This window comes from Megalops cyprinoides, chromosome 15, assembly GCF_013368585.1.
Source record: "Megalops cyprinoides isolate fMegCyp1 chromosome 15, fMegCyp1.pri, whole genome shotgun sequence".
Classification (NCBI taxonomy): domain Eukaryota; kingdom Metazoa; phylum Chordata; class Actinopteri; order Elopiformes; family Megalopidae; genus Megalops; species Megalops cyprinoides.
The window spans coordinates 33,924,244-33,937,436 of NC_050597.1; the positions used below are offsets into that span (position 1 = coordinate 33,924,244).

General features: G+C 42.9%; 1 protein-coding gene across 1 annotated transcript in view; it reads right to left on the minus strand.

Moving 5' to 3' along the window:
• Positions 1-11,294, minus strand: part of LOC118789752 (poly(ADP-ribose) glycohydrolase-like) — a 61,013-nt gene extending 49,719 nt beyond the window's left edge. Inside the window, 6 exon segments of the mRNA XM_036546339.1 lie at positions 6,938-7,012; positions 7,530-7,610; positions 7,789-7,911; positions 9,111-9,243; positions 10,737-10,800; positions 10,913-11,294. Of these exon segments, the coding sequence (XP_036402232.1) occupies positions 6,938-7,012; positions 7,530-7,610; positions 7,789-7,911; positions 9,111-9,243; positions 10,737-10,800; positions 10,913-11,294 (858 nt within the window).
• Between the last annotated feature and the right edge of the window lie 1,899 nt (positions 11,295-13,193).

Here is a 13,193-nt window from a genome sequence, read left to right on the forward strand (position 1 = left end):
TTTGTCTTAGCAGCTTGTATCCCTCTACATTGTACTCATCCCCATCCCCTACACCAAGCCACGTCTCTGTGATCCTAACATCATCATAATTACTATTACTCATAACGGTTTCTAGATCCAAAATTTTATTTTTTATGCTTCTAGCATTTAAACAGAGAAATTTCAGGGTACCACCTGTGCATTTCCTGTCCTTCACCCCCGTCCCCAGCTGCTCAGAACCACCTCTATTACAGTGCTGCTCTGACTGATTTACAAGCATCGTTTCCTCACTACTAATAAAATATTTAGCCATGATGTGTTATATTCCGGCAGTCTGTCTATCCCTACCTATCTCACTGTATAACTTCCCTGCCCCCCCAGACCCTAGTTTAAATAACCTTCTGCTACCCTAAGCATACGCTGGCCCAGTGCAGCTGAATCCCTCTGGTTCAGGCGTAACCCGTCCCACTTGTACAGGTCACCCCTGTTCCAAAAGGATCCCAGTGTCCCATAAACCTGTACCCCTCTTTCCTACACCAGGTTTGTAGCCACGTGTTAAACCTCCATATAAAGGCTTGCTTCCCTTTGCTTTCACGTGGTACCGATGGAATTCCAGAGAAGACTACCGTGGAGGTTCTGCTCCTAATCTTCCCCGCTAGCTCAATAAATTTTTCTTGCAGAACCCCGAACCTACCCTTTCCTATGTCATTGGCTCCAACATGGACCATGACCACTGGATCTTCCCCCGCTCTGGCCAGGAGCTTGTCTGCACTCTCCAGGAGGTCTCCAACCTGGGCACCAGGCAGGCAACAGACCATGCGAGACTCCTTGTTGCACGAACACACTATGCTATCTACCCTTCTAATGGTTGAGTCCCCCACTATCACCTTTTCTTGGAGGATGAGGCCACCTGGGTGCCCTGGGGCTCTTCAGTCCTCCCACTCCCAAGATCATGGGCCAACTCGTCCTGTAGTGGCATGAAACGGTTGGTCACCACAATCTCTGGAGATGCCACCCCTCTTGGAATTGTACGCCCCTTTCTATACCTACGCCCTACTGTAACCCAGCTCTCTCGCCCTATCTGGTCTGTATCTTCCACCCTACCCGGTTTTGGTGAGCACACTATCTCCCTACAGGGCGTACTAATCAGTTCCTGGAACTCTAACAATTCAGGATTACTGTGGAGTCCAGCTAGTTGGGCCTTGAGATCAAGAATCTTGTTCTCCAAGTACTCAACGAGTCGGCAACGGTCGCAGATGAACTCATCCTGGAGGTCTCCCTCCAGAAATCCGATCAGCCGGCAACTCTCGCACAGTTTTGGCCACATTTTTTCCTCCTAACTGAACATGTTTTCCCTAAATAAAGATTTACTGCCGAGACAGAATTACCAGCTAAAAAGTGCTAAAAGCACCGAAGTGGCTCAGAACAGTCAAAGGCAGAAATCAAGCACAAGAAATGCCACTTAGCCTAAATACAATAAAACTACGTTTACAGTTCAGCAGATGCGCTAACACAACCGGAATCAGAATATCCTAAAATCTGACACTGAAGAACAGTAGAAAAAATTAAACAAGTGAACCGGCTAGCTAGCTAAACTACCCAACTAGCTAGCTAAATTATGCTGCTTAAATATTTAAAGATTTGCTCCTGAGAGGGTGAAAAACCACAGAAAAACCTCTCGTTGGCTAGAGCCAAATTAGCTGCATTTGCCAATGAGCTAACTCGTTGGATAACGCTTTGATGGAGGAAAAAAGTGGAAAATTCCCTCTGTCCCCTAATGGCAACAAAAGATTCAACTTTAGGAGCAGATCAGACCTATATTATTTAATAGCTAGGTAAATGGCCCCAATTTTTTATTTTTATCCTATTGAATGTAATAGCACAGAGACCACTCCACAAACACAGCACAAACACAGCAGGAACTCGTCCAGGCTAGAGCAATCGAGCAAGAACAAGAGCAATCCAGCAAGAGCAAATATAATATAATATCACTACAATTTTACAACAATCTGCCTTTCATAAAAAATGAAAATCAACATGTAGTATTTCACTAACAATGCGAAATGCCATGCATCATCACATTTTAAAATAAAAGCTGTTGTGTTTATATGTCAAGTGAATGTGAACACAGGGATTAACCCAAAAACAACACTGTTTCAGTACTACCTGTGTCCGCACTACCTGGGCCCATTCAAGGAGGTAAAAACAGCAATTTTCCTGGCGAAATGCTACATATTTCTGCAAAAAATAATAAAAATAAGCATTTATCACTGCTGCATCTTCATTTCCTGCTTGTGTTACTGTGTACTCTGCCACGCAGAGGGCCACGTTACTGATGAGAACCACTGGGTCAGCAGGCCAACTTAGTGATGAAGGTGGAGGTCCAGCCAGAGCAGATCCACACAGAGGGAGGCCATGGTGCATGGTGTATTACATACACTGCTTAAGTAAATTGTCCAGGATGTTTACCGTCTTGAGGCCTTCACATGCTGTCTGCGATGAGTAGGGTTAGATACACCCTCTGCACTTAAACCCCTAATCATCAGCTCCCCCTCCCCACCAGGCCTGTCACGGGCTAGCTGGACCGGCGATTTGCTAATGACTTTGATTAGCTCCCTTATAGATTTAATAGGCCTTTTTAATTAAATTAGATTGAGCTGTAAAACAACACAGGCAGTTATTGATCCAGAAAGATCTTCTCACCCAATAAAATGGTTGCAGGAGAGGAAAATAAAACCCTTGAGACTTGCGGTTCATTGTGTCCAGACTAATAAGGATGGCAGGCAAGGAGAGCAACCTCACACATTTACTCAACATCTGAAACGCTTCTCTGGCATGACCTGCTCCTCTCTGCTTAATCATCCACTTTGAAACATGGGTTCCTGCTCCACAGGAAATCCAGTGTATTTTTGTGGGTCCTACATGGCAATTAACTGGTCTTCCAAAAACACAAAGCATGTTGATCAGTTTTGCAGCCTTTAAGCAGAAAATGTTGTACGAAATTACAGAACTGGGCTCCTCAGTAGCTCAATGGTTAACGTGTCTGCTTTGAATAAAAGCTGAGCTGTAAGGCCTAGGTTCAATCCCTGCCATGTCATCAGCTGATAATGACTGGAAGCCCAGGTTCTAGTGGGGGTTATAGCCATAATTTGGGCATTCCACATTGAAGGAAAATGGGAGAAAAAAGCATTGGGTATTCCAAATTTATAAAATATTAAATTATTGTACTGGCTATCACAATGGTAACAATGTACACAGTGTATTAAAAAAAAAACAGCACTTAGAATCCTGCTCCTGGGGCTCCCCTCTCTCAGCACAGACTGAAGCCTAAGCTTGGGGACCGAAACCACATGCAGGATCCCATAGTGGCAGTACCCAGGCTTTGGGTAAGGGGTAGGGGTAGGTAGGTCAGGGCTCACTCATCACAGCATTACTTTCCCATGACTCACTCGGCTGCCTGTGCCTATCTATCCACCTATACTATACTTTGTATCTGCCTCCTGTTGCACTGTGGGAGTTGTAGTACTGAAAGCAGTCCCACTGACTTGCATGTGTATTGAGGATTGCATATACCTTGTCCTGAAATCCTGCTCAGGTGCAGAGATTGTTAGAGTTGAGTGAACGTTGTGTTCAATGGGCATTGACATGTAATTTAATAGAAAAAGGATACAATTTTTTAAAGGGAAAAGAGAATCCTGCTCCTATACAGAAAAAGGCCCTCAAAGTTTGTTACTTGAAATCCAATATTTGCATCTCATTAGTCCGGGCCACTCCAGCCTCAGAAGCAGCTGTATAAGTAACGCATTCTGCCCGTTTTCCTCTTAATTGGATGCTGTGCTGCAGAGAGGAGCTCTTGAGATATGAACGCAGCCAGGCGGCTCCTGGCTGGCGGGAATATGCCTATCCAACTGCAAGAACACCCCACACTCTTTCCAGCATGGAGGAGCCCAGACTAAAAAATACCCCATTATTCACAGTCTGCGCCAGCTGGAGCAGAACCACCCCCTCATTGCCGTTCACAGTGTGTCCACCCACCACGACTGCCTTTCCTGTGCAACCAGACTCAAATGCATTCTAGCACTGGGACACTGTCTGCTAGAACGTGCTTTCTAAAGTTAGAGCTGTATCTGCAGCAGCTTTGGAATACAGTATTACTCTGTTCATCTGTTAATCTGGGGCCAACGGGGGTGGTGGGGGGTGCAATGTACAGGTACCACGTTGCCCCCATTCACTGTATTTGGAAGGCTGTATTTTCGCATGCTTACACACACTGGAGCCAAAGCACTCCTGCAGTTTCACTGACATGCTGATGCAGACATGGGTAAAAATGCACGCTAATAAGGTAGATATGACAACATTCATGTTTTATACATACTTACTTGCAAAAAAGCATTAGCAGATGGGCTAGGTTTAGTGGCAACAGACCGCAATTTCATTAATCCGTGGAAGAGGAGGAGATACTTATTTGTAATCATGGTTAAGTAGTTAAAAATAGCCAAAAGGTTTTCAATAACTACTGTATATTCACCATATGTTAAATGGTTAAATGTTAACACCTGTCACCCCTCTATCATGTTGAAGTTTGTGTTTTTCTATTGACTGACTAAGGCATTGCTAAAAGGATGCAGCCCTTCCTCACTGGTAACTCAAAGAAACAAATCTTTTAGAACAATGACAAGGTACATAGAACACACTGAACAAATTGCTAGTTAGCAAAGAAGAGAGAGTGGGAATGTATGAGATTCATGAGCTAGCTAGCTTGCAACATTTTAGATAACTTGAGCAGCTAAATGTGCTCATTTCTGAACTGTTATAAGATATGCATAGCAAATGTGGGCCCTTTAATAACATCCTGTGTCTAATGAAACCAATTAAGGGCTTCCAAATATGCTAGAAAGGCAGGCAAGGATTGCTCTGTGTGAACTTTACTCTTTCTAACAAGTGTTCCATTCCTGCTATATTTACATCCTAAAGGTACAGTTGCAGGTACAGTACAGTTATACAGGTAGACACTCTTATCCAGAACGACTTCCAAAGTGCATTCAGTAGAGTCAGGCAACCAGCTGCACAGATGCTAAACCATTAGAGCCATCCAGAGATGTATGTGCCTCTGAGGGAAACATGGAGACAGGAATAATGTGAGCATTTCATGACATGGTGAGAAAAGGGCTAGGGCCACTGGGCCAGTGCTAACAGCCAGCCCAGACACGTGAACAGCCACAGTCTTGACTGCACTGGTAGCACCACCCGTGCTAATCAGAACAGTGAAAATGATGCAGAAACAAGATTCCCTCACAGAGGACAGTGAGGGAATCTGCCCGGGATTCACAGATTTTGGTCCAGTGCCCCAATTCCCTGCAGCACTCTTGCAAGCTCACCCCAAAAGTCAACCTTCACAGTTTATTAATCCCACAGCAGCAACATTCAGATGTACCAAATTACAGATTATCATGTCCTTATGGGAAAAGAGGAAGTCTTTTCATTTTGCACCGACAACATTATCAGATGTTAATGAACCATCTGTATATTTAATGATTGGGACAATTTGGATAATGGCCAATACACAGTGATTGCAATACACCTGGGCCAATGGTGCCTTCTGCTGACTATTCTTCATGAACAATAGCTATAAAGACACAGAATACAATCACATGACTTCACAGGCCCCATGACAACATCGAGAGTGTGGTGAAAACAGGACATTAGAACATTTTGTCAATGTATCTGATGCCATGGAATTGAAGACGGCTTACAGGCATTTTAACAGCGCAGCTCCCACATATCTATGCATTTCTATGAGTGCTCTGCAGACTTCAAATGAATCACATGAGTTATCTTTACTTAGGATCCATATTTAACTTAAGAGTTAATAATACAAAATCAATTAACATGATTATGCTTACTCATTGGTGTAAGCACTGGTGCATTCAATTTGTTTCCTGTCCCTGCTCCGGGCTCCTGCCTGGAGCTGCAGTCCAAGCATCATACCCCAATCTCCAGTCCTGCTACTTCACTGCCCTGCCTATCAAGCCAACTGCGTGGCAAGAACCGGACATTCTCTAGGATAGATTATATAATTACTCTGTTATTTACTACTGTCTATCAAAACTCAAATGTCTTAAAAGTACATTGTACAATTTTAAGTAATGAAAACTATGTAATTCTATCTGCTCAGTGCCGGCCAGAATCAGATGGGCTCCCCCTCTGAGCTGGATTCTGCTCAAGGTTGCTTCCTGTAAATTAGTTTTTCCTTGCCACTGTTGCCTTAGGCTTGCTCTCAGGGGGTCTCAGGCCTGGGAACAATGTAAAGCTGCTTTGTGTCAACTTGTGTTGTAAAAAGCGCTATACAAATAAAATTGAATTGAATTGAATTGAATTCAGCATTTACATAAAAACATAACTGCTGAAGTGAACCTTTGACACGCTCATGTCTAAACGTAGACATCAAATTCTACGATTAACTCACAGCCTCTCTTGACCCTCTAGGGCTACTGTAGATGGTGTGCTGATTTGACTGTGCTGGCTGTGTGGGAGTTTGAGCCAATGGAGAAAAAGCTGGCAAGTTCAGCGTGTCAGGCCCATTCCCCGGGCACACCATATGCAGCGGCACAGTCTGGAACTGCTGAACAAACACCCTGAGCATTGTCAAATGATTTCTGATGCTTGCTCCTAACCTTTAGCGCCAAGCTCCACTAATGCCTGCCTTTAGCACTGAGCTAATGCCTCCCTTTAGTACCAAGCCCCATCAGCGTGTGTTTAGAACTGACCCCCACTAGTTCCTGCCTTTCGTCTGGTTTCTGTCATTTGTGCCTATGTTCATTTTCATGAACCTACTGCGACCACAGGAACCCTAAAGGAAGAACATGTCTGGCATTGTAAATGCATGTACCTACACTGTGTACTGAATGGAAAGTACTTGTTTCCTTCCATTAATGAGTAATGGCAGTGACGTGCTTACCTGAGTGCATAGGTAATTCAAAGCAGTGAAGTCCCATCTTTTTGCATGAGCAGCACTGTATCATAATATTGCATCCTAAAAGGGAACATTTAGTATAATTATTTTAAATAACCACACAACGTAGTCAACATAAACTTCAGTTATAATAAAACACACACTTATCCAATTGAACTTACTTACTATCCAATTGATCCATACTTAACCGTAAGCTCAAACAAGACAGAAACAATATCAAAAAACAGATGTACAAAAACCCCTTTGGGAACTTGTAAATGAATTTAGTTAAGAAAACTAACCACAGTTATATAGTAATGCGGGATCAATCTTTGTATGTTCACTTGTCATCACCTTGCACTTCTATCAGGATTTAACATCATCATTGTTTTGCAGACTGGACTGCCACCCTGTGGTTGTTTTTTTAAATAGCACTTCTTGTGAGTCTTTTCCTCACACCAGCATGACCTGAGTGTCCTATTTCACAGCATACAACTATCAGTTGAAATTTCTCAGCCTGCAGCCATTACAACATTACTATAACTACAACTACACTACTATAAGAACAAGTGGATAACATCACAGAACACTTCCTTGCCTGTACATCCAGGGAGCTGTCAAACCCCTCTCCCAATGCAGTCTGGATCAACTCCCATCGGCTCTGCACCATGCTGCCATCCTGGGGAAACAGCGGCCCCTGCAGTCACATCTCAGCCGTTACAACTAATCAGTGACAATGTATACTGTACTCATAACCTACTTTATACTGTTATGCTCAGGTTTATTATGTTTGTTTCACATATTCCATCTCACTGGCACCTTAAGATTGCTTTTCAGTGGCACCTTCAGACTGTTACCTGGTTTTCAACTGGAAAAAGGTTCTTTTCAGAACAAGGCATCTTTACAGTTATATCGTCCCATGCATCTCTGAACGTGGTGGGATATGGAACAGGAGCCTGCCCATCTCTTAGGAGGTCGTTCTGAGGAGGCAAAAGGCAGTGGGAGAGGGGTTAGGGATACCCTCCACTCGCTGGAGTGGTGAACAATAGGGTTGGGTATCACTTGAATTTTATCGATTCCTATTCCGATTCTGCTTATCAATTCACTGTTTACGATTCCAAAATGATAAAAAAAGAGGTCAAGTTTAGATAACAAAAATATGTTTATTCTTTTAAGCGTTAACTGAACATTCAAAAAGTAAATAATATTCACTATTTACTAGTATTTACTAGTATTTTACTAAATACATACAATAAAAACATATGATCCACATGATCCATATTTTACTAGTCAAGTACATCACACACTATCCCCCCATCAACAAATAAACACCTCGTCCAGAGGTAAAAACAAGCACAACCTCGTCAAAACAAGCAAATGTAAAAGGGATTATACTTAGGGTTGGGTATCGTTTGAATTTTATGGATTCCGATTCTGCTTATTGCAATACTGTACAGTCTTTCAGATCGATGCCGTGCTGTCTTAAATGTTTGGTCAGATTTGATGTGCAACCTGACTTGCAGCTAATTAGCTTCCCACATGCATTGCACTTTGCCTTGTCGTCGTTTTCTTTTCTAAAGTGAAGCCACACTTTTGACCATTTACCGCGGTCCATCTTTCACACTGTTGTGATGTTAGCCATGCATGCTAGTTCCAATTTAACCCTTTCGCGCGTAACTTATTTTTATGCTATGAAGCGCGCATGCTACATTACATGGTTCGTTATGTTTTCATCAGTGTTATTAAGCTTCCCATAGTTTTCAGTTAGCATTTGCTTATTTTAAATCGCTGTTTCCTCAAAGCTAAAATTAGCTAGAATTTTTTCCAATCTAGTGTTCTAATCACACCGGTTTTAGCATACGTGTTCAACAGCTAATCACACCGGTGTGACCGTAAGCACGAAAGGGCTAAAGAGATGGACACACAGTTGCGTTGATGCATGACGTAGTCACATAGACAAGTCCTGGCAGATAGCTACGTACGTCCTTGCAGATATGTAGCCTTTGTTTGCAATAATAAAGGGTTATTGCGTTTAGGAACCAATAAGCAGAACCGAAATTCAATTTTTTTTACAGGTACCCGGTACTTGGCATTTTGGATTTGGTTCTTATTTGGAACTGAGTTTCGGGTCCCAACCCTATTGAACAACAGGGACAGGCCCTGTGGGAATGGATCTCACCCTTACGGTGATGGTGTGGTTGTGTGCAGTCTTCAGGGATGGCAGGAGCTGGCTACGTTGAGGCATCTTTCTCAGCTCTCCAATCGGCGTGCCCATCCACTTCTCATCTCTCCACCCTCCTAAACCAAGTGTGCTGCATGAGACAGATGTGAAAAACACATCAGCTAAGGAGTCAAAGGTCAAAAAACAAAGACTCATACCACAGACCAAAACAAGTCAAACTTCTCATTAAACTCTTGGTCTGCCTCCATTTCACTGATGTGGTGTTATTCTTCCCCGTTTTTGCTTTTTAACCGTCGAGAAACTGCCATTCTTCAGGCCCAAAAGGAGGTGCCATTTTTCCAGGTCACTACACTTAGCAAAGAAATGGAAAAGCACTAGCATGTCCATCTACCAACAACCATTCATCACCATCATTAAAGGGGGGGGCTGCTGTCCATCAAACTGCACTGAAGGCTGCTGCACTGCAAGCTAGAATGTTTTAATAATGTCACATGATCCACAGTGTGAGAGAGCCTTCAGCCACCCTCAAAAAGTTCTGAAATGAAATGTTTGTTAGTAATGTGTGTGTTGTAATTTAAACTGTTAAATGTCTGCATAAATATGAGGGGTGTGAAAAAATATAGTTTTTTTTCGATTAATCGTTTTTTTAAAATTCGTCCGATTCGATATCGATCGGTAAAATTTATGGATCGATCTTTTAGGCTAATATGCATTTTATCCGCCATTAGATGTCGCTCTCTCGTTTAACTTTTAACATTTAACGACCTGCGAACACATAGAGGAAAACCTGTTACATCATTTTTTTTACTGTGATGCGACCTGCAAAGCCAACTAGGTGGGGCTAAAATAGACTAGACTCGAGGTCTGTTTTATGCAAATACTCAGCGATGCGACATCGTGAAGGTAGCGTGACACACGTTGCTGAAACAAATGATCCAACATTTTGGTTCCAGTCAAACATGGAGAAGCTTATCGTGGCAGTATCGGGTTTCCCCATACCTTATCATTTGTCTCTCGATACGTACAGAGATATAAATAAAAAATGATGTGTGGAGAAGGGTGTCCGAAATCGTGGAGATGCCTGGAATATATATATATATATATTATATATTATATATATATATAGTTGTAATTTTCTGTGTGTGGTTGTGTCAGCTAGCCAGCCATTGGATAATAAGCCCTGCCTGTCTGATTGAAGTTTAATTAAATACAGGTGTGAGTTTTAGATTGTTGTTTTGGATTTTATTTGGCACAAAACCACACAGATAGAGGCAGCCTCCTACTAGGTAAGCATAGTGGCAGTTTCAAACAGGATGGAGATATTGATGGCTACTGTTTTAGATGCAGTCTGGATGGGGAGACACCAGATGACAGCATTTGATTGAGGCTTCCTATGATTTCATTTGTTTTGTCACATTGTATTCACAGGGACACCAGTAGACAACACTTGTTTGGGGCCTACATCAACTCTAGCACTAGGCCATTTTGATATGCTGTTTGTTCTGCTGGGACTAATAATGTGATTTCAGAATGACCTATCTGCCATCAGTTCGCTGAAGCCAAGCAATGGATCATCTTTGCGCCATTGTTTTATAATAAAAAATACATCTAAACTGAACAAACCACTGCTGTGGCTCTGGTGGCTGTATAGTCCAGAAGACAGCTGGCCGGTGAAGGGATACCAAGAGTCAGGTGAGTCAGCAAATTCACCTTGGCTATCTTGGACTGTGAGATCTGCCTCATGCCACTCTTGGGTTTGTTTGTTCTTTGTTTTTTCCACACATTCACACACAACACACTGCCCTGGTAACCCCTGCAGTCTTTGGACTGCGCATTGCTGTCAGCTGTGGGCATGGCGTCCATCTCCTGCCTTACTGGGGAGCTGGTGTCCACCAGGGGAGGGTGCCCTTCTTCAGCACCGGGAGATGGACAGGCACAATGGGCAGGGATCTCTGGGCTCAGCATCTTGCTGTCCAGCAGAGCAGCCATGCTGAGGTTGGCACGCACCTCCTGCATGGGCTTGTTCGCAGGCTTTACTGGTATCATGTCCAGCGTGTTGGGCCGCTTGGGCCTTGGCCCATTCTCACAGCCTCTCTGATTTGCGACTTTCAGTCTCACACCCGAAACTTCTCCGAGAGACATCGCCTCAGCCTGTGGTTCTGTGGCACTCTCATAGTCCATGTGCGCACTCTTCCACTGAGGCAATGTTTCTTTGGTGATCTACCTTCCCCTTGCCTGGCCAGTCCTGGGCATCATTTTTTCCTACATCAGACAAGCTTTCTTTTGGTTTAGCAGCGAGCTGTTCACTCATGTTTCCAACTTCAGCCAAAGACCTGTTACACTGCCTGCCTTCAAGACTGGCCTCTGTAGATTTCACAGAACTGGGAATAAAAAAAAAAAAGATTCAAATTAATAAAATGGAACGCAGGGGAGATTAAATCTGAATCAATTTATAGCTAAACGCAGGAAATGATCCTACTTCCTCTGCTGGAATGACCTCCTGTAATATCACATGACTTTCATAACTAAAATGTAAATCACAGGGAACTGTAACTGAGAAAACGTTATTGTGCTGTGCCTATCTCTTCGAATTTCACAGAGGCGGTGAGGGTGGGGCGCTTCTTTTGTTATCCGGTGTAAAGAAACAGACCTCATTTCTTTTAAAAATACGTTGAAAATAAGTTTTCGCAACCCACACAACTTATCTAATAATAACTATCTTAAGAGAACCAACTGAACGTCCTACACTTCTATAGCAATTATGAAAACAAGCAGTGAAAAATCAGACCTTTGATTACAAGTAGACTCCTCCCGTCCTTTGTCGCTGCACTAGCAAGTGAGCTGATGTCAACATCCAACCGCACTTTGTTTTCTAAAAGCTCATATTCAAGTCGTGAAATCATATTTTCAAGAATCAATAGAGAAGTGTATCATTCTCAGTCGTTTTCTGGTTGACTTCAGCTGACCTCTAACAAAATATTGAGCGTTCGTCTTACGGATGGATTACCTACCTAATAATCGAGTAAACTCCCTCCCTGGCGTGCCTATATAGATCACTAACCGCTCCACAGGGGTGAGGTAGCGAACTATCTGGCATTCTTAGCGAGAATGAGAATTTTAGTGGGATGAGAAGCTAGCAAGTTGCTAGGTATCCTGATGTCCGATAACGACTAACAATGACCGCTAGCTACTACTTTCCAGCTAGACCGCATAGACGCTTTGCTCCTTCTTTGTGAGTAGCTAGCTAGTCAAGTAGCTAGTTTTCGTTAATAACTACAGCTAGCTAGCTTGACTAGTTAATACAATTTATCGGTTATTTCTATAAAGTTTACGTAAAGTAGCTAGTAGTAATTACTTTCCTAGCGAATTAAATTGGTACATTTTAAACGTCGGTAGCTAGCTCTCTAGAGGGCTAACGTCAAATAGCTAGCTAGCACATTCGCAGGCTAGACCGAACAGCTAGCTAGTAATACTACCTGACTTTAGCAAAACAGAGGCCGGTTAGCTAACCTGTTAGCTAGCCAACAACGGCGTTTTGAAGCTGTTTGACTAACTGGCAATACTTGAGTAGGTAGCTGGCTGTAACTGCACTAATTAGACGACATCCCAGGGTTACTTCAAGTAAAATCTTAATTTCTTAAGGTGTACAAACTAGTCTCATTTCAGCACTACTCTGCACACCGCAGCTGTGACAAGGAACTTGCCGGCAAATAAATCACCAATCGCATAGCGAGCTCAGAAACAAATCTCTTAGCAACGGTGTCGAAAAGTAATTTATTGTCGTGCACCGCTCGACGGCGAGACCATTGACGTGATTTGGTGAGATGAGTCCGACTTTAAAGAAGTCCGGAGACAGTTTTACTTTTGAAACTGATTCATCAGATGTACCATTTCACCAGTAAAATGTATCATCTATGTTCGCAGTGTGTGTAAAATCATTGACTTATTTAGTGTCTCAGTAATGTGTGTGTGCGCGCGCGTGTGTTTGTATGTAAATATGGAGATCTAGTTAACTATTATATGGTAATGTCACTGGCAAGCTAGGCTTGGTTAGTGGTACCCAGACCCATTTAAATTGCA